This window comes from Macrotis lagotis, chromosome 1 (assembly GCF_037893015.1).
Source record: "Macrotis lagotis isolate mMagLag1 chromosome 1, bilby.v1.9.chrom.fasta, whole genome shotgun sequence".
NCBI classification, from domain to species: domain Eukaryota; kingdom Metazoa; phylum Chordata; class Mammalia; order Peramelemorphia; family Peramelidae; genus Macrotis; species Macrotis lagotis.
This window is the reverse complement of record NC_133658.1, coordinates 929,458,223-929,484,234: the sequence shown is the minus strand read 5'-3', so window position 1 is coordinate 929,484,234 and position 26,012 is coordinate 929,458,223. Positions and strand designations below refer to the sequence as shown.

The following is a 26,012-nucleotide window of genomic DNA, read 5'->3' as shown; positions in this document are numbered from 1 at the left end:
GGGGAGAGAACCTGCCCTCGGACCCAGGCACAATTGGCTTGAAGCCTCTCTCAGCCCCAGGCTGGCTAGGTGAGCCTGGACCAGTCTATGAATCTGTGGGGTGAGTTGGGCAGTCGGGGAAGGCTCTGGGTGGCAGGGAAGATGCTGTATTCCCTACATTACTAGAGACTGCTCAGCTCTCTGTCCCCGTGGAATTCCAGGTCCCAGATTTCACACCCTCTCTGCCTCAGGAGGAAAGTAGCCCGGAAGCCCAAGAGAGAAAGAGGATGGGCAGCTCTGCCAGTGACCCCCCCAGTTGGGTTCTGCAGGCCTTCTCTCTGATCCAAAGTGTTTGGGGGTGGGGGCGCATCGGAGGAGGGAAACGTGAGAGAGGAAGAACAAGGCAACTCAGTCAGGACTCAAGTCCCACAGGGAGAAGAGGTCACTGGCTCCTCCTTCCTCTGCTGCACATTTAGCACCAGCCCCTCCCCCCTCTCCTGGGCTCCCACCCCATTCTTCCCACCGCTTTCCCCTTAGTCGTCTTTCCAAGGTCACACTCCTCTCCTTCATGTTGTTCTCTGACTTTCCTCATTCTTCCAACTCCTTCTTCTCCCACTTCCTCCTCTCTCCCCTTTTTCTCTCTTTCTCATTCCTTTTTTCTCCTTTTCTTCCTCTCCCCTTTTTCCTCCATCTTCTTTTTCTTCTTCCTCTCTCTTCTGCCTCCTCCTTTCATTCTTCTCTCTCCATTTTCTCTCCTCTTCCTCATTCTTCCCCCTCTTCTTTCTCATTCTCCTTCTTCTTCCTCTTTCCCTCTTTTCTCTCTCTCTCTTCTCTCCTCTTCTCTCGTTTTCCTTCTCTTCCCCTTTTCTTTTCTCTTCCCTTTTCCTTTCCCCTCTTCCTCCTCCTCTTTTTCTTCTCCCCTTTTTCTTCTTGTCCACCTTTTTCTTTTCCTCCTCCCCTCTCTCATTCTCCTCCCTCCTCTTCTTCCTCTTTCCTTCTCTTTTCTCTCTTCTTCCTCTTTCTCTTTTCATTCTCCTCTCCCTATTTTCTTTTCTTCTTTACCCCTCATTTTCTTCCTCCTCATTCTCCTCCTCTTCCTCCTCCTCTTCCCTTCTTCCTCTCTTCCTCTTCTCTCTCCTCATTTTTCTTCTCTTCCTCCTTTCTCCTCTTCCTCTCTCCCCTTGTTCTTCTCCTTCTCTTCTTTTCTTTTTCCCTCTCCTTTTCTTCCTCTCCCCATTTTCTCCTCCATCTTTTTCTTTTCCTCTTTCCCCTTTTCTCTCTTCCTCTTCTTGCTCTTTCCCTCTTTTCTTTCTTTTCCTCCTCTTCCTCTGTTTATTCTTCTCTCCCCATTTCCTCTTTCCTCTTCCCCTTCTTCCTCTTTCCCCTCTTTTCTCTCTCCTCCTCTTCTCTCATTTTCCTTCTCTTCCTGCTCCTCTTTGTCCCCTTTTCTCTTTCCTCTTTTCTTTTCCCCTCTTCCTCCTCTTCTTCTCCCCTTTTTTCTTTCTCCTGCCTTTCCTTCTTTTCCTCTTCCCCTCTCTCCTCATTCTCCCTCCTCCTTTTCTTTCTCTTTCCCTCTTTTTTCTCCCTTTTCTTCCTCCTCCTCTTCTCTTCCCCTCCTCCTTTCTTTCTTCCCTCATTTTCTCTTCTTCTTTCTTCTCTTCCCTGTATTCTCCTCCTCCTTTCTTCTCCTCTTCCTCTTCCCTTTTCTTTCCCCCCTCTTTTCCTCTCTCTCTTCTTCTTCCTCTCCCCTTTTTCTCTCCTCCACCTTTTTCTTCTTTTCCTCTTTTCCCCTTCTCTCTCTCCTCATTCTCCTCCTCTTCTTCATTCTTCTCCCTCATCTTTTCTCTTTCCCTCTTTTCCCTCTCCTCTCTTCTTTTCTTCCTCTCCTTCTTCTCTTCCTCCTCCTTTCATTCCTCTCTCCCTATTTTATCTCTTCTTTCTTCTCTTCTTCCTTATTCTCCTTGTCATTCTTCTCCCCTTTTCCTCTTCCTCCTCATTCTTCTCCTCTTTCCTCCTTTTCCTCCTCTGCTTCCTTTCCCTTTTCTCTCATTTTCCTCCTGCTCTCCCTCTTCTCCTCCTCCTCTCCCTCCCCTCCTTTTATTCCTCTCTTCCCCTTTTCCTCTCTTCTGATTCTCCTCCTTCTCCTCCTTCTCCTTCCTCCTCCTCCTCCTTCCTTCTCCTCCTTCTCCTTCTCCTCCTCCTCCTTCCTTCTCCTCCTTCTCCTTCTCCTCCTCCTCCTCCTTCCCCTCCTTCCTTCTCCTTCTCCTTCTCTTCCTCCTCCTCCTCCTTCTCCTCCTCCTCCTTCTCTTCCTCCTCCTCCTCCTCCCTTCTTCTTCTGCTCCTTCTCCTCCTCCTCCTTCTCCTTCTCCTTCTTCTTCTTCCTTCTCCTCCTCGTTACTCCTCCTCCCCTCTCCTCCTCCTCTTGCTCCTTTATCATCATCAGCAGCAGCATCTTCTCATTTTTCTCCTCCTCCTCCTCCTCCTCTGCCTCTTCCCCCCTCTCCTCTCTCCTCCTCCCCTCCCCCCTCTTCTTCCTCGTTTCTTCTTCCTAGTCTTCCTTTTCTCCTTCTTCTTCTCCTTGTTCTGGTTCTTCTTGTCCTTATTCCTCTTGTTCTTGTTCTACGTCTCCTCTTCTCCTCTTCCTCATTTTACTACTGATACTCATTCTCTTCTTTGTCTTCCTCTCTTCCCCTTGCTCTCTTTCCCCCTACTTTTCTCTCCTCTCCCTTTTTTCTTCCTCCCCTCCTCTTCTTCCTTCTTCCTCTTCTTTTCCTCCTCCTATTCTTCCTCTTCTCTCTCTCCCCTTTCTCCTCCTTTCTTCTTCCACTTCCTTTTTTCTTTTTTTCTCTCTCCCTTTTCATTTTCTCCTCATTTTCTCCCTTCTTCTTCCTCTTCCTCATCCTTTTCTTCTCCCTCTTCTCCCTCTCTCCTTTCTCTCTCTTCTTCTCCTCCTCATTCCTCTCTCCTCCTTTCTTCTTCTTTCTCCTCCACCTCCTCTCTCCCCTTTTTCTCTCTCCTCCTTCTTTTCTTTTCTCCCCCTCCTTCTGCTCCTTCTCATTCTTCTCTTCCTTATTCTTTTCTCTTCCTCATTCTTCTCTTCTCATCCTCTTCTTTTTCCTCCTCTTCTACCCTTTTCTCTTTCCTCCTCTCCTCTTTTTTCCTCTCTCTCTCTCCCCCTTTCTGACTCTCCTCTTCTTGACACTTCTCTGTTGTGTTTTCTTTCCTTTCTCCCTATCTCTCTCACTCTTCTATCCCCCTTCATTTTTTCTTCCCTTCTCTCTTTCCTTATCTATGCCTGTCTCCCCCTCTTTCTCTCTTTTCATCCTTTCTTTCTTTTTCTTTCTTCCTTTCTCTTCTCATCTTCCTCCTCTACACCTCTCCTCACTCTCCCTGTATTTCCTTTCTCCCTTTCTTCTCTTTTTCACTCCCTTTCTTACTTTCCCTCACCTGTCTTTGTCTCTTTCTCTCCATCATTCCTCCATCTCTTGCTCCTTCCCACTATTTCCTCTCTGTCCCTTCTCTCACATTTCCCCTCTTTTTACCCCATTTCCATCCTCTACCTCTTCCCTTCCTTTCTCTCCATTTTCCTGTCTCACTCCCCCACCTCTATTTTTATCTCTCCCAATTCAGTTCCTTGCTTTCTCCCATTACTCTCTATTTTCTCTCCCCCTCCTTTCTTTACTTCTTTTCCTCTCCTTTCTCCCCCTTTGCTCATCTCTCCTCTCCTCTCTCTTCTTTTATACCTTGCTCTCCTTACTTTCCCCCTCTTTTCCCTTCTTTTTTCCTCTTTCTCCTTCACTGGTTCTGGTTCCCTTCACTTTCTCTCTCTCTCTCTCACTCTCTATTACTTTCCCCCTCTCTTCTCCTGCCAATATTCTTCTGTCCCTCCGTAACTATCCCTCTCTCTTCCCTTCTGTCTCTTTTCTCTCATTCTTTCTTCCTCTCTCCTCTCTCCTTCCTTCCTCTTTTTCTCCCTTTCACACCCATTAGTTCTTCTCTCTGACTTTCCTCTTCTTTTTCCCCTCTCTCCCTTTATCTTTCCCCATTCTCCCTGTTTCTCTCCTCTCTTCTGCCCCCCTTTTCTCTTTCTCCTCTCTATCCCCCTCATTTTTCTATTTGCTTCTCTCTTACTCCCTTTAAAGTTTTCTCCTCTCTACGCCTTCTTCCTCCCTCTCTTCTCCCTCATCTCTTTCCCTGTCTCCGCTGCTCCACTTCTTTCTCTTTTCTCTCTCCTTTTCTTTACTTTTCCCCTTGATTTCTTATTTCCCCTCTTTTCCCTTGCTTTCAGTTTCACTTTCTTTCCTTCCCTTCCTCTCTCTTCTACTCTCTCCCCTCTCCACTTCACTCTTTCACTCTCATTTCCCCCTCTCCTCCTCTCTTCTCTCCCACTCTCCCCTTTCTTTGTCTCTCCTATTTCCTCTTTTTCTCTCTCTTCCTCCCCAGCCTTCTGCTACTCTGTCTCCCTAATTTTCCCTCTCTCTGTCTCTCTGTCTCTCTGTCTCTCTCTGTCTCTCTCTCTCTCTCTCTCTCTCTCTCTCTCTCTCTCTCTCTCTCTCTCTCTCTCCTCCCATCTCCCTTCCTCTCTTTCCCTCTCATCCTTTCTCTATCCTTTTCCCTTCTACCCATACTTTCCTCTCTCTCTCACTTTCCTTTCCCTCTCCATCTCTTTCCCCACAGTCTCTCACTTCCCCCCCTCCTTTGTCTCCCCTGTCCCCTTTTTTCTTTTTTTCTCTTCTCTCTCTCCCTCTCTAACTTTCCCTCTCTTGATCTCTTACTTTCCCTTGCTTTCTCTTTTACTTTCTTCCCTTCCTCTCTCTCCCATCTCTCTCTCTTTCCCCCTATCCAATTCTTCTGTCTACTCTCTCCCTTTCTCTGTCTTCTCCCCCCCCCCATTTCTGTCTTTCCTCTTTCCCTGATTTTTCCCTCCTTTCCCTCTCTCTTCCTTCTTTTGCCATACTCTCCCTAACTTTCCCTCTCTCCAGCCCCCCACCTTATCTCTCACTTTGTCTCTGTCTCTCTGTTTCTGTCTCTCTGTCTCTTTCAGTTTCTTTGACTCTCTCCTTTTATCTTTCTCCTCTTCCCTTTGATCTGACTCCTCTCTCTCTCTTTTCTTTTTGGCTCTCTCTCCTTCCTACCTCTCTAAATTGCTTTCTTTCTCACTCCTCATTTTTCTCCCTTCTCTCTTCTCCTCCTCTTCTCTTCTTCTCCTCCTCCTCCTTTCTTTCTTCCCTCCTCCTTTTCTCTTCTCTCTCTTCCTCTTCCTTCCCTCCTTTTCTTCTTTTCCTCTTCCTCTCCTCTTCTCTTCTTCGTTTTCTCTCCTCCTTTTTCTTCTTCTCTTCCCCTTTTTCCTCTCTCTCCTCTTTTCCCTCTCTCTCTCCTCCCTTTCTTCATTCTTCCTTCTCTCCTCATTCTCTCCCTTCTTCTTTTCCTCTCTTCCCTCATTTCCTCTCTTTTCTCTCCTCTCTTCTTTTCTTCCTCTCCTTCTTCTCTTCCTCCTCCTTTCATTCCTCTCTCCCTATTTTATCTCTTCTTTCTTCTCTTCTTCCTTATTCTCCTTGTCATTCTTCTCCCCTTTTCCTCTTCCTCCTCATTCTTCTCCTCTTTCCTCCTTTTCCTCCTCTGCTTCCTTTCCCTTTTCTCTCATTTTCCTCCTGCTCTCCCTCTTCTCCTCCTCCTCTCCCTCCCCTCCTTTTATTCCTCTCTTCCCCTTTTCCTCTCTTCTGATTCTCCTCCTTCTCCTCCTTCTCCTTCTCCTTCTCTTCCTCCTCCTCCTCCTCCTTCTCCTCCTTCTCCTTCCTCCTCCTCCTCCTTCCTTCTCCTCCTTCTCCTTCTCCTCCTCCTCCTCCTTCCCCTCCTTCTTCCTTCTCCTTCTCCTTCTCTTCCTCCTCCTCCTCCTCCCTTCTCCTCCTTCCTCCTCCTCCTCCTTCTCCTCCTTCTCTTCCTCCTCCTCCTCCTCCCTTCTTCTTCTTCTTCCTTCTCCTCCTCGTTACTCCTCCTCCCCTCTCCTCCTCCTCTTGCTCCTTTATCATCATCAGCAGCAGCATCTTCTCATTTTTCTCCTCCTCCTCCTCCTCCTCTGCCTCTTCCCCCCTCTCCTCTCTCCTCCTCCCCTCCCCCCTCTTCTTCCTCGTTTCTTCTTCCTAGTCTTCCTTTTCTCCTTCTTCTTCTCCTTGTTCTGGTTCTTCTTGTCCTTATTCCTCTTGTTCTTGTTCTACGTCTCCTCTTCTCCTCTTCCTCATTTTACTACTGATACTCATTCTCTTCTTTGTCTTCCTCTCTTCCCCTTGCTCTCTTTCCCCCTACTTTTCTCTCCTCTCCCTTTTTTCTTCCTCCCCTCCTCTTCTTCCTTCTTCCTCTTCTTTTCCTCCTCCTATTCTTCCTCTTCTCTCTCTCCCCTTTCTCCTCCTTTCTTCTTCCACTTCCTTTTTTCTTTTTTTCTCTCTCCCTTTTCATTTTCTCCTCATTTTCTCCCTTCTTCTTCCTCTCCTCATCCTTTTCTTCTCCCTCTTCTCCCTCTCTCCTTTCTCTCTCTTCTTCTCCTCCTCATTCCTCTCTCCTCCTTTCTTCTTCTTTCTCCTCCACCTCCTCTCTCCCCTTTTTCTCTCTCCTCCTCCTTCTTTTCTTTTCTCCCCCTTCTTCTGCTCCTCCTCATTCTTCTCTTCTCTTCCTTATTCTTTTCTCTTCCTCATTCTTCTCTTCTCATCCTCTTCTTTTTCCTCCTCTTCTACCCTTTTCTCTTTCCTCCTCTCCTCTTTTTTCCTCTCTCTCTCCCCCTTTCTGACTCTCCTCTTCTTGACACTTCTCTGTTGTGTTTTCTTTCCTTTCTCCCTATCTCTCTCACTCTTCTATCCCCCTTCATTTTTTCTTCCCTTCTCTCTTTCCTTATCTATGCCTGTCTCCCCCTCTTTCTCTCTTTTCATCCTTTCTTTCTTTTTCTTTCTTCCTTTCTCTTCTCATCTTCCTCCTCTACACCTCTCCTCACTCTCCCTGTATTTCCTTTCTCCCTTTCTTCTCTTTTTCACTCCCTTTCTTACTTTCCCTCACCTGTCTTTGTCTCTTTCTCTCCATCATTCCTCCATCTCTTGCTCCTTCCCACTATTTCCTCTCTGTCCCTTCTCTCACATTTCCCCTCTTTTTACCCCATTTCCATCCTCTACCTCTTCCCTTCCTTTCTCTCCATTTTCCTGTCTCACTCCCCCACCTCTATTTTTATCTCTCCCAATTCAGTTCCTTGCTTTCTCCCATTACTCTCTATTTTCTCTCCCCCCTCCTTTCTTTACTTCTTTTCCTCTCCTTTCTCCCCCTTTGCTCATCTCTCCTCTCCTCTCTCTTCTTTTATACCTTGCTCTCCTTACTTTCCCCCTCTTTTCCCTTCTTTTTTCCTCTTTCTCCTTCACTGGTTCTGGTTCCCTTCACTTTCTCTCTCTCTCTCTCACTCTCTATTACTTTCCCCCTCTCTTCTCCTGCCAATATTCTTCTGTCCCTCCGTAACTATCCCTCTCTCTTCCCTTCTGTCTCTTTTCTCTCATTCTTTCTTCCTCTCTCCTCTCTCCTTCCTTCCTCTTTTTCTCCCTTTCACACCCATTAGTTCTTCTCTCTGACTTTCCTCTTCTTTTTCCCCTCTCTCCCTTTATCTTTCCCCATTCTCCCTGTTTCTCTCCTCTCTTCTGCCCCCCTTTTCTCTTTCTCCTCTCTATCCCCCTCATTTTTCTATTTGCTTCTCTCTTACTCCCTTTAAAGTTTTCTCCTCTCTACGCCTTCTTCCTCCCTCTCTTCTCCCTCATCTCTTTCCCTGTCTCCGCTGCTCCACTTCTTTCTCTTTTCTCTCTCCTTTTCTTTACTTTTCCCCTTGATTTCTTATTTCCCCTCTTTTCCCTTGCTTTCAGTTTCACTTTCTTTCCTTCCCTTCCTCTCTCTTCTACTCTCTCCCCTCTCCACTTCACTCTTTCACTCTCATTTCCCCCTCTCCTCCTCTCTTCTCTCCCACTCTCCCCTTTCTTTGTCTCTCCTATTTCCTCTTTTTCTCTCTCTTCCTCCCCAGCCTTCTGCTACTCTGTCTCCCTAATTTTCCCTCTCTCTGTCTCTCTGTCTCTCTGTCTCTCTCTGTCTCTCTGTCTCTCTGTCTCTCTCTCTCTCTCTCTCTCTCTCTCTCTCTCCTCCCATCTCCCTTCCTCTCTTTCCCTCTCATCCTTTCTCTATCCTTTTCCCTTCTACCCATACTTTCCTCTCTCTCTCACTTTCCTTTCCCTCTCCATCTCTTTCCCCACAGTCTCTCACTTCCCCCCCTCCTTTGTCTCCCCTGTCCCCTTTTTTCTTTTTTTCTCTTCTCTCTCTCCCTCTCTAACTTTCCCTCTCTTGATCTCTTACTTTCCCTTGCTTTCTCTTTTACTTTCTTCCCTTCCTCTCTCTCCCATCTCTCTCTCTTTCCCCCTATCCAATTCTTCTGTCTACTCTCTCCCTTTCTCTGTCTTCTCCCCCCCCCCATTTCTGTCTTTCCTCTTTCCCTGATTTTTCCCTCCTTTCCCTCTCTCTTCCTTCTTTTGCCATACTCTCCCTAACTTTCCCTCTCTCCAGCCCCCCACCTTATCTCTCACTTTGTCTCTGTCTCTCTGTTTCTGTCTCTCTGTCTCTTTCAGTTTCTTTGACTCTCTCCTTTTATCTTTCTCCTCTTCCCTCCCATTGATCTGACTCCTCTCTCTCCCTTTTCTTTTTGGCTCTCTCTTTCTCTTCCTACCTCTCTAAATTGCCTTCTCTCACTTGCATTGCTCCTTCTCTCTTCCCCCTCTCCTTTCTCCTTCCCTTATTTCCTTCCCCTTGTTTGCTCTTTCCCTTTCTGTTTTCCTCTCTCTCCTCCTGCTCTCTCTTTACCCATTGTCTTCCTCCTCTCTTTAATTTTCATTCTTTCCTCTCTTCTCTGTCCTCTCCTTCCCCACTTTTCTTCTTTCTATCCACCTTTGCCTTTCTTTCTTCCTTCCCTCTTTTCCTCCTTCTTTCATTTTCTCTCTCTGCCTCCTCCAGCTTTCATCTCTTCTTTTCCTCCCTCCAACTCCTTTCTATCTGTCCTTTCTCCTTTTAACTTTCCTTCTTCGATCCCATTTCTGTCTCTTTTTCCATCTCTCCTTTCTCCTCCCCCTCCCTCTCTTAAATTTCCTTCTTTCCCTATCTTTGATTTTACACTTTGCTTTTCTCCACCCTGTCTCCTCTTCCCCTTCCTCCCCTTTTTCTTTCCTCTATTTCCCCATTTCTCCTCTCTCTTCCTTGCTCTCCCACATTCTCCCTTTCCTTCATTTTTCTCTCCCCTTCTCCCCTCCTTTCTCCTATCACTATCTCATTCCCCCTTCTCTCTCCTTTTCTTTCTCTTACTCTGCTCCTCTCTTCCTCTTCCCCCCCTTTACTTCATTTCTTTCACCCCTCTCTTTGAGCTCTACCTTTCTCACTTCCATCTCTTTCCTACTTACTCTCTCTCCCTTCCTCTTATCTTTCTCCTCTTACCCTCTGTCTCTCTCCCCTTTCTTCCCTTCTTTCTGCCCCTATTGCTCTCCCTAATTCTTTTCCCTATCTCTCCTTTCCTCAAACTCATTCATTCTCTAACTTTCCCTCTGCTTTTTCTCTTTCTCCCAGTACCTTTCTCTCCACTTCCCCTCCTTCCTTCCCTTTCTAAGATTGTTTCCCTCTCTTCTCTTGCCCTCTTTCTCTTGTATTCTCTCACTTTTCCCTTTCTCTCCCCTGTCTCCTCCAACACTCTCCATTTTCTGTCCCTCATCTACTTCTCATTTCCTCTCCCTTTCTCTTCTCCACTCTGCTCTTCACTTCTGCTATTTCCTTCTCTCCCTGCTTCATTCTCTCATCCTCTTTCCTTTGCTGTCTTCTCTTTCTCCTCTCTGCTTTCCCCCATCATCCTTCATTCTCTTTCCCTTCCACACACTTCTTCTCTCTCTCTCTCTCTCTCTCTCTCTCTCTCTCTCTCTCTCTCTAGCTTACCTTCTCTCATTCATCTTTCTCTCCTCTTTCCCTCCTGAACTTTCCTTTCTCTCTCTCTCTTCCCTTCTAACTTTCCTCCTCTCTGGCCCTTCTTCTTCTTTCTTTCCCTTCTTTCCTCTCCCTTCTCTGCATCTTTGTGCTTCCTCCTTTTTCTAGTTCTTTCTCACCTTCCCTCTCTTTTGATCTCTTATTTTCACTCTTTTGCTAGTTCTCCAATCCAATCCCATCAATATTAAGCACCTACTAATTGCCAGGCCCTCAGGGAGTTTACAATCTAATGGGGGGGAGGGGAAGGTGAGGAGGATGAAGGGAGACACAATACAGCTGTGACTGGAAGAGGGAAAGGGCACCAAGGGCTTGAACCTAAACTGAGCAGCAAATGCAGAATGGACTGAGTCCAAAAGTCCAATCTCTGCCCTCTCTAAAGGAAGGCATTAGGAGGAGGTTGGTGCTCCACCCTCCAACCCTCCAATCAGAAGGGAGAAGAGAAGGAGGAAGAGGGGTCAGCCAAGGCTTGAATTAGCAGCAGGGTAGTGATATTAGAAGTGATGAGTTTAACCTGAGCAGGGCATTGGGTTCTATGGAGTTGAAAGGAGGCATAGCTTTAGCTTCCACTTTTTCTCCTTTCTTTCTCTTTCTCTGTCTCTACTCTGCCTCTCTGTCTCTGTCTCTCTCTGTGTGTCTCTGTCTCTTTGTCTCTCTTTTTCTCTCTGTCTCTCTTCTCTCACTTCACCCACTGTCTCCTCTCTCCCCTTCTTTTTCTGTCTTCTCTCTCCCCCCAACCTTCCCTATCTCTCTTATCCTCCCCCTCTCTCTTCTATCTCTGTTCTCAGTCTTACTCCTCTCCCTCATTCTGTTCCCTCTCCCTCACTCCTTTCTCCTTTTCTGTCTTTCTCCCTTTTATCTCTTTCCTTTCACCCCCTTTTTCTGTCTCCCCTTCCCCCTTATTTCTGTCTGATTCTCTACCTTCCTAACTTTTCTTTCCCTCTCTCACTTTAACTTTCTCTCTCTCTCCCCTGGGTGTCACTCTTCTCTCTTCCCCCTGTCTTCTTTCTCCCTTTTTACTCCTTTCTTTCTTTTTTAACTTCCTCTCCACTCTCCCCTTTATCATTCTCTCCCTTCCTCTTTTCTTACTTTCTCCCTCTTCCCCTTTTCTTCCTCTCCTCTCCTCTATTCTCTCTCTCTCTCTCTCCCCCCCTTTCTCTTCCCCTCTCCTCTGTCCATATTCTCCCTTTCTTTCCCTTCTTCCTTTACTTCCCCACTTTCTTCCTCTCTCATGCCCTCCACTTGACTCACCTCTCCACATCTTCATGCCATCCATCTCTCTCCCCTTTCTCTGTGTTCTTTCTCTTCTCTCTCTTTCTAGGACTTGATCCCTAATTTTCCCTCTTCGCTTCTCTGTCATTATTTTCCTTTCTTCCCATTCCTCTTTGCTCTCCATTTTCCCCCTCACCCTTATTTTCTTCCTCTTTCCTTTGCTTTCTTTTACTTCCTTTGTTATCCACTCTCTTTCCCTTTCTCTCATTCTCATTTTCTCTTCCCCCCACTCTGCACTTCACTCTCTCTTCCCATCTCCCTCTTATCTGTTTTCTCTCTCCCTCATCCTCTTTCTTCCTCTCCCTTCTCTCACCTTCTTCCATCTCCCATTCCCTAACTTTCCCACTTCCCCTCTTTCTCTTTTCTCCCCCTTCCTTTTCTCTCCTCCCCATCTCTCTCCTCCTTTTTATCTTTCCTTTCTTCCCTCTTTGTTTCCTTTTTTCTCTCTCTGCTTTTTCTTCTCTTTTCCTTCCTCTCTCGCTTTCCTTCTCTCACTTGCTCCCCCTTGTCTCTCACTACCTCTGTTTACTCCTTCTTCACCCCTTTCTCTGTCTCATCTCTCCTCTCTTTCTCCCTCCTCTTTCTGTTTCTTCATCTTTCTTTCCCCTTCTCCCTCCTTCCCTAATTTTTCTTTCTAGTCTTTCTCTTCCCCCTACTCTCTTCTTCCTTCTCTCTCATTTTCCATCTCTCTCTCTTTTAGCTTCATCTATCTGCTATCTCCTTCCCCCTTCTGTCCTCCCTCTTTGCCTGCTATGTTTCTCCTCTCTCCCTTTTTTTCTTTTTCTCTCTATCCCTCTCTTATCTCCCCCCTCCCATTTTCTTCATTTGTCTCCAACTGCTCTCTTTCCCACTTTCTTCCTCTCCAATTTGGCTCTCTCCTTTCCCTTCTCTCTCTTCTTCCTTTATCCCTCTCCTCCATTTCTCTCTACCTATCTCATCTTCCTCCCTTTCTCCTCCATCTCTTTCCCACTTTCTCCTCCTCTCTCACTTCCTCTTCCTCCCTCTCATTCACCTCTCCATGTCTTTTCTTTCTCTTCTCTCTACTCTTTCCCCCATTTCCTTCTCTCTTTTCTTTCTCCTTTCTCTCCTCTCTTTCTTTACTCTGCTCTCCTATATTCTCTCCAATGCTTTCCTCACTTTCTCTTCTCTGATCATTACTTCCTCCCTTCTGTATCGCTCACCTTCATGATTCCTTTCTCCTTTCTCTACCTTTCCATCCTTTACCTACTTTCTCCCCCTCTAATTTCCCCCTTCATATATGTCTCTTTTCTCTCTTCCTTGTTTCTTCTCTCCCCCTCAATCCCTTCTTTTATTCTTTCATAATTCTTTCTCCTCCTCCCTTGTCCTTCCTTTCTCATTCCCTCTTCAACTTTCCCTCTATTTTCTCTCTCTTTCCCTCATTTTCTTTTCCTCATCTCCCCCCTTTCTTTTTTACTCATCCGCCCCCTCCTTGTCTCTCTCCTCCTCTGTCTCTTTCTCATTTCTCTATTCTTCTCACTTTTCCTCTCCCACTCTACTCTTTCTTCCCTCTCCCTTCCCTGTTTCCCCCACCTCTCCATCTCTTTTCCACTCCCCCTCTCTCATTTCCACCAGTAATGTCTGTGCCTTTTTTCTTCCCACCCTCTTTTCTCCTTCTCCTTTCCTCCCTCTAATCTCTCCATTTTTTTCTCTTTCTCACTCTGTCTTCCCTCCATTTCTCTCCCTTTTATCTCTTTCCTCCCTTCCCCCTCTTTATCTCCTCTCTTTTTCTCTCTGTCCCTCCCTCTCTCACTACTTCTAATCTGCCTCCTCTCCATTCCATCTGCTCCCTTCCTCTCTTCCTTGTTTTTCTGTCTCCTCTCTCCCTCTTTTTTCTCTTTTCTCTTCCTTCTTTTCTGTCTCCTCTCTCTCCCATCCTCTCTCCTTCTTTCTCCCTCACTGTCTTCCTCTCCTCTTCCTCTCTTTCTTCTTTCTCTCCTCTCCCTTGCTTAGTACTTTCTTCCTCCTCTATCCCTCTCCTCCAGAACTCACCTTTCTCAACTTTCTCCACATCCCTCTTCCCCTCTCCATCTCTTTTTCACTTTCTCTTTCACTCCCTCTAACTCTTCCTTTTGGATTCTCCTCAGTTCTTCCTTATCCTCCCATTCTCTTCCCCCTTTCTTCCTTGCTCTCTCTTTCTCCTTTCTTTCCTACCTCTTCTGTCTCCTCCTCTTCCCTCTCCCTCTCCCTCTTCTATTCCTTTCTTTCCATTTCTCTCTTTTGTTTCTCCCCTCCACTCTGCTCGTATCTCTCTTCTTTCACCTGTCTCATCTCTTTTCTCTCTCAATTTTTCCTCTTCCTACTCTTTCCTCTCTTCCATCTCTTCCCTTTTCCTCTGTCTCTTCTTTCCCCTTCCACTTTCCCCTTTCCTCTTTCTCACTCCCTAACTTTCCATCTCCCCTTCTTCTTTGTCTCCATCTGTCTGCTTTTTCTCTTTTCTCTTTCCCCTTTGTCTCCTTTATCTCTTTTCCTCTCATTTTCTCTTCTCTTCCCTTCCCTCTCTCTCCCTCTAATTTCACCCCTCTCCTCTTTTCACTCTTTTACTATCTTCTTCCCCCTCTGCCACTTTCCTCACCTCATTCTCCCCCTTCTTTCCCTTGCTCAATGTCCCACTCTTCCTCTCCCCTCTTACTCCTCTAGCCCTCTCCTCCATCTAACACACTCTCTCCCTCTTTCTTCTCCTCCTCCATCTCTTTCTTCTCTTTCTGCTCTCTCCTTTCTTTACCCTCCTCTTTCCTTGCTCTCTCCCACTTTTTTCCTTTTCACTTCTCTCTCCCTTCTCTCCCTCTTTCCTCTCCCCTGTTTATCATTCCTTTCCTTCTCTATTCCTCTCTTCTCCATACCTCTAGCCCCACTTCTCTCACCTTTCTTCCTTCTTCCTTCTCTTCCCCTACATCTTTCCCACTTTCTCTCTCACTCCTTTTAAACTATCTTTCTCTCTCCATCTATCTCTTCTCTCTCATTCCTGTTCTCTCTGCAGCTCTTCCTTCCTAATTCTAATTCTCCCCCCTTTCCTTCCTAGTTATCACTCCCTACGTTTCCTTTTCTGCTTCCCTTTCTTTCCCTCTTTCCTTCTTTCCCTTCTTCCCCTTATTCTCTCCCTCTCCCTTACTCTTTATCCTTCACATTTTCTCTTCCCTCTTCTCTTTTTCCTGTCCTCTTCCCTATTACTCTCCTTCTCTATTCTTTTCTCTCCACCTCTTTCCCCTCCCCTTTCTCTCCCTTTAAATTTCTCCGTCTCTTCACTGTCTTTCCTCTCTACTCTCTCTCCTCTGTCCCTCCTTTCTCTTTTCTCTCCCCCTTCCTCTCTATCCTCTCATCTTTTCTCTGCCTCTCTCACTTCCTTTTCTCTTCCTCTCCCTTCATCTTTCTATTTTTCTCTTTCTCCCTCTCCCTCCATCTCTCTTCCTTTTCCCCCCTCTAATTTCCCCTCTTTCTTCCCTCTCCCTCCTGTCTCCTCTTCCTCCTATTTCTGTCTCCTCTTTCCCGAGCTTTTTTCTCCTTCCTTTTCTACTCCTCCTTCACTCTTTCCTTCCTTATTTTCTCTCTCTCCTTTGCTTTCCTACTTTCCTTTTCTCCCGTTCACTCCTCCTCTTCCCTGCTTTTACTCTTTTGATCCTTCTCCTCTCCTTCACATTCCTTCTCTCCCTACTCCGTAACTCCTCTCTCCATTTTTATCTCTTGCCTCTTCCCCTCTTTTTCCTCTTCTCTCCTTTCTTTCTCCTTTCCCCCTTCATTTCCCTTTCTCTCCCTCCCTCTTTGACTTCCCCTTACTCTATCTCGCTCTCACACATACTGTGTCCCTCCATCTCTCTCCCTTCTTCACCCTAGTTTCTATCTCCCGCCTCCCTTTCTGTCTCCTTTCTTTCCTCTCATACTCTCCCCTACCCCTTGTTCCCTCACTTCCTCTCCTCTTGCTGCATTCCTCTTCCCCCTCCTCTCCCTTGTTTATCACTCTCTTCCTCTTCTATTCCCTCCTCTCCTTTTCTCCATTCCTCTTTCTCCACTTCTCTTTCCTCCCTCTTTCTCTCCCCTCCATCACTTTCCCACATTCTTATCTCATTCCCTCAGTTTCTCCCTGTTCCCCTTTTCTTTTGTTTTCCCCTCTATTCCTCTATCTTCCCTCTCTCCATCCCTTTCTCTATCTCTCCCTCTAGTTTTTTCTCTTTATCTTTCCTCTCCCTTCTCTCCCTCTCTTTTCTCTGCTTGGAACTTCCTGATTTCCCCTCTCTGCTTCTCTTCTACCCTTTTCCTCTTCTCTCTCTCTCTCCACCTCTCTCCCTTTCTTCCCCTCATCTCCCCCTCTCACTTTCTCTTTCCCATTCTGCTCTTTATCACCCTCAATCTCTCTCTCTCTCTCTCTCTCTCTCTCTCTCTCTCTCTCTCTCATCCCTTTCACTTTTCTTCTCCATCTTTTTCCAACTCTCTCCCTCTCTCAAACTTTACTTCTCTCATTTCACTCCTTTCTCGCCCATCTCCTCTTTTTCTTTCTTTCTCTTCTCTCTCCCCTCTGTTTCTATTTCTCTCCCCCCACCTCTAATTTTTCTGGATCTTTTTCTCCCCTCGTCTTCTATTTATTTCCCCCCTCTCTCTCCCTTCTTCTCCCATTCCTCTCCCCCTTTCCTTCTCTCTCCTTTCTCTCTTCTCTTCACTCTCCACCTCTGCCTCCATCTCCTTCCTTTTCCCCCTTCTTTTTCTTCTCCCTCCTTACCTCTCTCATATCTTCTCTTACATTCCCTCTCCCCTCTCTCTCTTTCCTTGTCTCCTTCCTTGATCCATTTCTGCCCCCTCCCTTCTCTTTTTCCATTTCTTTCCCTAACATTCTCTTTTCTCTTTTCTTTCCTTCCTTTTTCTCTTCCTCTTTTTTCTTTCTCTTCCCTCCTCTCTCATTTCTCTCCATGTCTCTTCAATCTCCCTCTTTTTCTCCTTTCTCTCCTTCTCTGCTTCTCTTTCTCAGCCCTCTCACCTTTGTATTAGGATTCTCTCTTCTACCTCTTCTCTATCTGGATTCTATTTCTATCCTTTCCCTCCATTTTTTTTTGCTTTCCTTTGATCTCTTGAATAGTCATTCCTCATGCTTCCTCTCTATCCTTTGTTTCCGCCTCAATCCCTTTTCCCCACTCTTTCCCTTGAACCTCCAGGTGATTTCTCTCATCTCTCCGTTCTCTCCCACTTTCTCCTTCACTCCCTTTTTTTCTTTCTTTTTTGCCTTCTTCCCACACTCTTCCTTTAATCTTTCCTCCTACTTTCCCCTTCTTCTCTGCCTCTATTCTCCCCTTGTCTTCTCTGTCTCTCTCTGTCTGTCTCTCTTTCTCTGTCTCTCTCTGTCTCTCTCTGTCTCTCTCTCTCTCTCTCTCTCTCTCTCTCTCTCTCCCTCCCTCCCTCCCTCTCCCTCTCCCCTTTCCCCTCCTCCCTCTCTTCTTTAATTTCATCTTCCTGATTTCTCCTCCTCCGGCTCTCCCCTTCTGCTAGTCTGAGAGACTCATTCTGGCTCTGTCTCCTCTGGACTGGCCACTGAGCTTAGCGTTTGATCGTCACAGAACCTCAGGGAGATTGCAGTTATTATCCCCACTTTACAGTTGAGGAAACTGAGGTAAGCAGCAGTGGAGTGATGGACCCAGAGTCACCCGGCTGGTCAGTGTCTGAGGCCAACTGCAAACTCCAGTCCTCTTTCACACCTTGCTGCCTCTTGTCAGCAGGCTGGATGCTAGGCCACACGAGGAGGGAATGAGACATGATTTTTTCACTGCCCTTTCGAGGGGTCCCAAAGCCCTCCTGTCTGCCGTTTCTAAAGTTGCCTCCTCCTTCCCCTTCTGCCAAAGTTCTCTCCTCTCTAGGCCCTGGTTGCCTCCTGGTCTTCCCCTCTGGCATCTCCATCTTCCAGACCGCCCCACACACTCAGGGCTGCCCCCCAAAACCTATGGGACCTCCTTTGCCTCTCTCTCCACTCTCATGGCAGCCAAAGAAGGAGAGTGGCCAGAAGGGGCTGCAGCTTAGAGTAGCCTCCAAAGGGGCCTTTGGATCCTGTAGCTGCGGATTGTGGAATGTGGCTGGGGTGGGGGGGGGCAGGAGACTGTTTCTGAGAGTTTGTTGAGTGAGCAGAGGCTGGCCACGTTTGGAGGCAGTGGGGAGGAAACAGGGATAGGGGCAACCTTTTCACAGAGAGATACAGAAGGAACTCTGTGACAAAGGGGAGACAGGATGGTTGAGTGGGAAGACTTCCCTTCTGCTTCCTACCGGTGTGATTCTGGACAAGGGGATTCCCAGCTCTGGGCCTCAGTTTCCTCATGCATAAGATCCTGTGGAACAGGGAATGGCTTATAGGACTTGAACAGAGAAATGAAGGCTTGGAATAGCTAGGGCAGAGGAAGGAGAAAAGAGGAAGGAGGGGAAGGAAGAAAGGATTTCTGGGCAGCAGTAGGGCCCAGTCCTGCCAGCTACTCTGCCTCTCTCCTTGGGGACATTTCCTACTCCTCTCCTCTTCATGGCTCCATGTTCCAGTCAACTGCAAATGGATGCCCTGGTCCCAGTGGCCCCCAAGCCATCCCCTCCTCCTGAGGCCCCTGGGTCACACAAAGCCCTACAGTGTACCTTCCCCCTCAGACCCCCCCACCCCACACTACCAGACATTTCTCTGCCTGCCCAGTAGAATGTAAACTCCTGGGTCTCACCTAAGATGGGGTCAGGGAGGGCTTCTTAATGTTTTTGAACGATCGACTTCCTGGGCAAGCTGAGCCCTCAGGGCCACCTGGAAGAGGGTTTGACCTGGTTCTGCTTGTTGTGGGTAGGACAGGCATCCTCCCCAGAGCAGATGGGCCACCCCAGCTCCCAGTGATGGGCCCCCCTTCACAGGGAGGAAGGCGCTGCTCTGCCCCACCACGGGATGCTCTAAGGGTCTCTAGGGAGGGATTGGCCTAAGGTCCCACCTCAGCCAGTGGCTTTTTGATAGTCCTCTCTCCCCTTTGTCTTCGCCACAGTCTGCTCCTCACCTCAAGGACCCTGAAAACTCGAGGTTCAAGTCCTTTTTGCTGACAGACACAAGCCTTTCCCCTTTTCTATGACTCAGCTTGTTTATCTATGAAATGAGGATGGTCCTCAGGCTGCCCCCACCCCATCCCCAGGTCTTTGGAGGAGAGAGCTAGAATTAGGAACTGTCTCTTCACCCTCTCCTCCTAGGTTTCCCTCCCTCCTTCCCTTCATCCTCTCTTTCTTCCCACTTTTCCCCAGATCCAGCCTTTCACAGGTGTCAGGAAGCTGAGAATTCCTCTCACCCATTCCCTGTTCAGGAATCTCTTCTCTTTACCACTCATCCCCTTCATGGCCTAGTGGCTAGGACCCTGGCCAGGGTCTCCGTGAGGCCCAGGTTCAAAAGCTGCCTCAGCTGTGTACGAGCTTCGGAGTCTGAAGCCTTCCAGCTCCGAGCCCCCAGACTCTAGTCTTCTGCTTTTCTTCCTGCCTGCTTTTTTCCCTCCAATTTCTTCTCTTTATCCCCCTCCCCTCATCTCTAGGCCTCACTGTTTTGTCCCTTCTGCTGCCTCTTCCCTACTTCCTTTTCCTCCTTTCCTTCCTTTCTCTTTGCCCCAGTCTCTTCCCTGGCAGCTGGGTCTGGCACCAAAGGGATGTTGGGCATGGTGGCAGAGACCCCAGCCCCAACTCTGGTGCCAACTAGGTACCCCTGAACCCTTAGACTGGGAACCTGTGTGGCTCAAGCTCCCATTTTCCAGCCAACGTCATTCTCCATTAGCTCTCTGGCCTCTCTTTCTTTGCCTCCATCATTTTCTTTCTTCTTCTGCGTCCCCTTCCCTTCCTTCTTCTCCTTCCTGTCCCCCAGCTCTCCTCTCCTCTCTCTTCTCTGCTCCCCGAATCTCAGAGGCTTCTCAACCCACATGTACTTGCCCAGCTCTAGTTTGAAGGGAGGGGAAACTGCAACCCCAGTATCTGGGACTCCCACTGCGATGCCTGGGCTCAACCCTCTTTTCCCCTCCCCCTTCCCCCTTCCCCATCCTCTTCTTCTGGCCACTGTCATCTGGTTTCTTTCCCCTCCCTTGTTTTTACCGCCTTCCCTTCTTTATCCTTCACCTCTTCTTTCATCTCCCTTCCACTCAATGCAATCTTCTCTTTTTCTCACTTTTTTATTTCTCCTTCTTTCTTGTCTCCCTACTCTCTTCTTTCTTCTTCTTTCTCTGAAAGCTTTTCCTTTTCTTCCTTCTCCATTTCCTTTCTTTTGTTTTCCTCCCATTTTTGACCTGTTAAAATGTTGATGCTCGGGACAGCTAAGTGGCGTAGTGGATAAAGCACGAGCCTTGGAGTCAGGAGTACCTGGGTTCAAATTCTGTCTCAGACACTTAATAATTACCTAGCTGTGTGGCCTTGGGCAAGCCACTTAACCCCCATTTGCCTTGCAAAAACCTAAAAAAAAATGATGCCCGTCTCTCTCTCTCTCTCTCTCTCTCTCTCTCTCTCTCTCTCTCTCTCTCATCACTTCTACTTCCCCAATAGAACATTTTCCAGTGTAAAAACAGCACATTGGTCAGGTTTGTAAAGGGCACATCTAGAGTTCACCAATTCTGTTGAGATATCCACCTCCCCTCTTTTCTTCCTTTCTCTCCTCATTTTCTCCTCACTGTTTCTTCTTCTTTCCTTTCTCTTCTATCATCTTTTTCCAGTTATTTTCCCTTTTCTTCTTCTTTCACTCTTTTCTTCTTCCTTTTTGCTGTTCTTTCCTTTTCCCTCCTCTCTTTTCCCCTTTCTCACCTACCTCATCTCCCTCTTCAATTTCTTATTTCCTGCCTTTTCTCTCCATTTCTTGGTCTTTTTCCTCCTTTTATCTTCTCTCTCCTTTGCCTTTCTTCTGCCTCTCATTTCTTTATTCCTTTCTCCTCCCTTTCTTCTCACTCCCTTTCTCTTTTCTTCCTTGCTTCACTTATCCCTCTTCCTCTCTCCTCTTCAGCTTTCTTCCTTTTCTGCCTTCTCTTTTCAGATTCTTATTTGTCCTCTTCTTCTTTCCCCTTTGTCCATGTCTCTTCTCTCTTTGCTTTCTTCTGCCCACTTTCTTCATCTTTTTCTTCCTCCATTCTGTTTTTGCCTTTGCCCTTTGTCCTCGCCTCTTTCTTTCTTGCAGTCTTTTTTAGTCTTCTCCTGTATTCATTTTTATTTTACCTTCTTCTTCCCCCTCTATCCACTTCATTTTTGTTCTCCCGATCATTTTTTCTTCCTCTTCTCTCTTCCTTTTCCTCCTCCCTCTTCTCATTGTCTTTCTGATCTTAATAAATCATAAGATCTGAATTAAGAATTCCACTTCTGACCATCAGTACCCAAGTGACCTTGAACAATTAATGAACAAATATTTATTCAGTGGTTCTTTGTTTGCATAATGAAGAGATTGAATGGTTTCTGAGGTCCTTTCCAAGTCATGCTCCAGTCTAATGGGGAAGACAACGAGCACACAACTCTGAACAGATAATCTATAGATGGGATAAACGGGAGATAATCAACAGAAGAAAGGCATGAAGGGGGATGTGGAAAGGCCTCCTGTAGATTTAGAAAGCGGAACTTGAGCGTAGCCTTGAAGTCAGCAGGTAGAGGAGAGGAAGAATAAACCAGTCATGAGGACAGTAAGTGAAAATGGCCAGTCAGGAGATGGAGGGGTTTGTCTGAGAACTAGCCGGGGGGGGGGGGGTGTAAAGATAGGAGAGAAGAGAGTGAAGGAAGGATGAAAAGGAATGGAGAAGAAAGGAGAAAGGGCAGAAGAAGAGAGGAAGGAGAAAGTAAAGAGGAAAATGAATGAGAAGTGAGCTCTTTCCAGATTGTTCTTCTGTCCTGTTTTCTTCCTTTGACCTCTCTCTCTCTCTCTCTCTCTCTCTCTCTCTCTCTCTCTCTCTCTCTCTCTCTCTCTGTCTCTCCCCTTCTCTTCTTCATTCCCTTACTATTGTCTCTGACTGTTTCTTTTCTTCCATCTTTGGTTGTTTCTCCTTCCCCCCCCCCATTTTTTCTTGCTCTTTCCCCTTCTCCCTCACTCCTTCAATCTTTTTTCTCCTTTTTCTCTTTCTTCCTTCCCTCTTTCCTAATCCTCTTTTCATTTTTGTCTCCTTTCTTCAGTTCTCCCTTTCTTGTCTTTTTCTCCCTTTCACTTCTCTTACTCATTTTTCTCCCACCTTAGCTTCTTTCCCCCCTCTATTCTGTCTTCCTACCTTTCTCTATTCTCTTGACTTTCTCCTTCCTCTTTTCTTCTGCTCTTTCTCCTGCCTTCTCCATTCTTTTTCATCCTTCATTCATTTTCTTCTCTCCTATCTTTACCCCTTCTCCTTCTCTCTGACTTTCCTCTTTGCAATTTGTCCTTCCTCCTTTGCTGTATTCTCCCTCTCGATTTCTTCTTCCTTCTTTCCTCCATGCTCTTTCTTCCTTTCCCTTTCCTTGCTCTCTCCACTGCCTTCCTGCCCCTCTTGGTTTCCTCCTCCATCAAATCAGGGGGTTGGTCTGTGTGACCTCTAAGAAAGATAGATGAGCATCCTTCCTCCTCCCTCTTTTTACCTTCTTAGCCCTTTCTTCTTTCCCTTTCCTTCCTCTATTCTCACCTCACTTCTATTTTCTGACTTTTCTCACTTCTTTCTCTTCTCATTTCCCCCTCCCCTGTCTTATTTCTTCTCCTTTTCTTTTCCCTCATTTTTATTGACCCCCCCTTCTCTCCTCTCTCCATCCTTCACTTCTCTCTCCTCAGCTTCCCTCTCTTCTTTGTTCTTCTTCCTGCTCATCACCTTGTCCTCACTTTTCTTCCTTCTTTCCTCTCTTCCCTTTGTGTTCCCCCCTCAGGATTCCCATATTCGTGTTTTTCTTTTCTCCCTGCCCCCCACTCCTGTTGCCTTCTTTCCTCCTTGTTCAGTCTTCTCGCTCTCTTGCTAACCCAACTCTTCTCCTTTCTCTTCCTCCTCCCTGTTCTCCCCATCTGTCTCTAGCTTTTCTCTTATTCTCTTCCTATTCTTCCCCTCTCACCTCTTCCTTTTTCTTATTCTTCCCTTTTCTTCTCCCCTCTTCTCTGTTTTGCTTCCCTTCTGCCTTTCTTCCTTCCCCGCCTCAGCACTCATCAAACCTCAGACCTACTGTGCACAGTGCTTGGGGCAGACACAAAGTGTCTGGGGGGAAATTTACCAGCCATCCCAGGTTACAAAGGAACCCAACGAGCACCCAAGAAAGGGATGAAATGCCTCCCTGAGGCCTTTTCTAAGGGGGGAAGGTTGTGACCAACAGGGAATCCAAGGAGGTTCCCCTTGGCTCCTTGGGTCATAATGATGACTGAGAATCCAGTAAGGGTGGAAAAGTGGGGGGGGGGGCTAGTTTAGGCCCAAGGGATGGTGAGGATACACAGGGTGGCATTTGATCTGATCCTAAACTGAGAAAGGGATTAAAAGGACAGAGGCCCAGAGCCACCTCCTCCGTCCTTGCCCACAGGCTCCTCAGATTCTCCCTCAGCCCTCCAGGCTTCCCTGCCTCAATCTGCCTTCTCTGTACCCACCCTCAAGCATCTCACCCTTCCCTCTGCCACTTCTCCCCGTCCTTCCTGGAAGGCCCAGGTGGTGGTGGTGGCAAGACCCTCAGGCTTGTCTTTGGTCATCATTAGCCCAGTGATACTGGTGGCTTTCTCAGCCTCTCTGACCTCATTGCCTCATCCATAAAATGAGACAATCTTCACTGCGTGGGAGGGCGGGAGAGAGAGAGGAAGGCTGGCTCCTGTTCCTGTGCACCATCTCCCATCCCATCCTCTGCTCCTACTCTGGCCTCCTCCTCTCCCTTTCCTTTTCCTGCTCATCCTCCCTGCTTCTTTCCTCTTACCTCCCCTCGGGCCTGGGTTCCCTTCTGGATCCCCTCCTCCTTCCTTCATCCTCTTCTTCTCTCCCTCTCTCTGAACATGTCTCCCCCTCCTCCTGTCGCCCCATCTCTCCCTCCTATCTCCATCCTTCTCCCCCCCCTTCTCCCATCTTCCTCCCCAACTCCTATCTTGGCAGCACCCTCTTTGCTTTGACCTCTGCTTGGGTTTTCTCTCATTAGCTTTGCAGGGTGCACTAGACCCTTCCTCTCTGGGATCCTTGGGGATCACTGCCACTCCCTGGGGTAGGGCCTAAAAACAGGGCTAGGCAGGGATCCCCAACCTTTGTCCTCTCATCCCTCCTCCCTCACTTCCACGGAGCCCAGAAGCTGGCAAGGCCTTTGGACTACCAAGCTAGACCCCCTGGTTTGACCAAGGAGGAGATGGCGGTCCAGGGAGCAGCAGGAACTGCTCCAAAGTCATCAGGCTGGAGCTGGAGGAGGCTGTCCCAGGCCTCAGAACAGGGGGCATGCTGATGGGGGGGACATGCTTGGAACAAAGCAGGTCAAGGCTTTGCTTCCTCCCATCTTACAAATGGAGAAACTGGCATGCGAAGTTCTTCCCTTGTCTTCCCTTCCCAGGTGTGGGCAGGCTTTCGTCTTGGTCTCTTTTCCTTCTCTTTGCCTTGGCAGCCCCCCACCTCCCCCTCCCCCCATGAGGCTGGGTGGCCAGAGTCAGGAGCTCCCTTGGGGGTGGGCTGCTGGGCAGGTTGGCCGGGCCAGGAGGGGAGCAGACCCTTTGTGACCCCTCTCTGCATTTCTTCTTCTCTGCCTGCCTTGCACCCTGGGACACCTGCCTTGAACCCTGGACGCCACTGGCCAGCAAGGAAGAGGACAAGGACACATCCAGAGTCCAGCCTCCCGCAGGGTGATTCCTAAGGGTCTGGTGGGGGAAGGGCTGACTGGCTGGTCCCCACTCCCCCTCCCTGCCCCTCACTCACCTCACCCCGACTCTGGAGCCTTCCTCTCTGGAGTGTCTGGGCTGCCTGAACAGGGGGTGAGCTCCCCATCTCTCTAGGCTCCTGCATGGTGGTCTCCTCAGTCTGGATTTCATAAGGCCCTCAAACCCACCCTCCAAGCACAGCATGTTCTTCCAAACAACCCCTCTCCAACTCTGGTTATCTCCTCGTCCTTCAGAAAGCCAGTGGCCCCCTAGGATTCCAGGCCCCAGACCCGGCCCCCACCTCGCGTCCAGCTGCTCCCAGCCCCTTCCTGGTCAAAGATCCACCTGACCTGCTCCTCTGACCTTCCCGGAAAGAGCCCTTTAGAGACAACTTGCGAGACAAATTGGAAGACTCAAGACCCCTGAGGCAGCCAAGAGGGGCAATGAAGCCTGCTGCTCACTCTGGACAGAGGGGCCTGAGAAGGCCCAGATAGACAGTCCTGCTGGCGGGGGGTGGGGGGGGTGGTAGTGGTTTTTTGTTGAATAAAAATTTGTTTTGGACTTGCATGCTCCTCTTGGGAAACCGCTCTTCCTCCTCTCCCCACAGCTCATCATGGTCCCAGGGCTCAGAGTCCTCCCAAGGACCCCAGGCAGGGACACCCATCCATGAAGGGCATTCAGGGTGGGCTGTCCTTGGGGGTCTGTGGGCACCATCTGCCAATGAAACTCCAAACTGCACCCCAGCTCTCCTAGACACCCGTGAGCCTTGGGCCTGGTGAGGATCCATGCGGTTCTGGATGCTGGGCAATAGAGATGGCATGGGTCCCACTGGCCCAGCCCTGAAACGCCCTCCCCACCACCCCCACCCTCCCTCCTAGAGGTACACGTCCCAGAGTCCTGGAAGAGATTTGCCCAGAATCAACCTGGCAGCCCCAGACCCCCTCAGTTCAAGCCCTGGGCCTTTCCCTGGCCACATAGACACCTGGGCGTAGGGCCAGGTCCTGAACTGACCACTTGGGGGACACAATGTCTCTTCCACCACCACCCAATTTCCCTTAATACCAGTGGATGAATGCAGGGTGGATTTTTCTTTTCCCTCCAGGCTCCCCCCCAGGGCTCACAGGGCCCCTGGCCAAGTCCCTCCCTATCATGGGTCTGCATTTCCTATGGTGACCCTGTGTGTGTGCACGGCCCCCCCGAGGCCAGAAGGTGGGGGTCCCCAAACAAACTGAAGACTGAGGGGCAAACTGCCTGCAATACAGAGAACATTTTCCAACATAAATGTGGGATTTTAAACCTCTTTTCTGGGCCTCAGTTTCACCATTTGTAAAATAGGGGGCCATCAAAACTAAACCAGGGGTCAACAAACTATAGCCTGGGACCCAAATTCAGCTCACGACCTATTTTGTTCAGTTCTTGAGCCAAGAATGACGTTTTTAATGATTGCTAAAAATCGAAAGACTTACGTTCTGGCATTGAAAATTCTGGATGGCCCTGGCCTCCAGGTCACTTTCCTTGTGTGGGGGACTGCATGTTGGTTCGGGGGTCACCACACCTTGACATTGCAGAGCCCCCACTGTGTCAGACCAAAGGAGAAGGGGGCTCTCAATGGCACATGTTCTGAAGTGTGGCAGGGCTGGCAGTGGGCTTCTTGGCCTGGACCCTCGTCTTTGTCCAGCAATGGTAGAAACATGAGAAAATGAACGAGGTGCTTCATCCTAGCAAAATTCCACCCCCAAATAAAAACAAAGACCCCCCAACCCTAGCAGCGGCCAGCAGGGCGCCTAAGCCCCCTGGGGTTCCATTTCAATCCCCTGTTTTGGATTGAGTGAAAAGGCAGCTCTCAAAGAGGAAATAGATAAAATCTCAGGGACCACCTGAGCTCTTGCAGAAAATTTTGTAGGGCGGCAACATGAACTTTGAACCCCAACAAATGTGATCCACCAAATAACACCATTATTCTCATCAGACCTAA

General features: G+C 48.2%; 1 protein-coding gene across 2 annotated transcripts in view; it reads left to right on the top strand.

Annotated features, from left to right (window-relative positions):
• The window catches only part of JOSD2 (Josephin domain containing 2), a 30,981-nt gene extending 6,398 nt beyond the window's left edge, over nucleotides 1-24,583 (top strand). For both annotated transcript variants that reach the window (XR_012474777.1, XM_074220134.1), the window contains 2 exons: nucleotides 23,978-24,022; nucleotides 24,292-24,583. Coding sequence is in view for 1 of the 2 variants with exons in the window: in XM_074220134.1 (XP_074076235.1) it covers nucleotides 23,978-24,022; nucleotides 24,292-24,310 (64 nt within the window). In the remaining variant the exon portion in view is untranslated. The remainder of the gene's footprint in view (nucleotides 1-23,977; nucleotides 24,023-24,291) is intronic.
• Nucleotides 24,584-26,012: the final 1,429 nt, after the last annotated feature.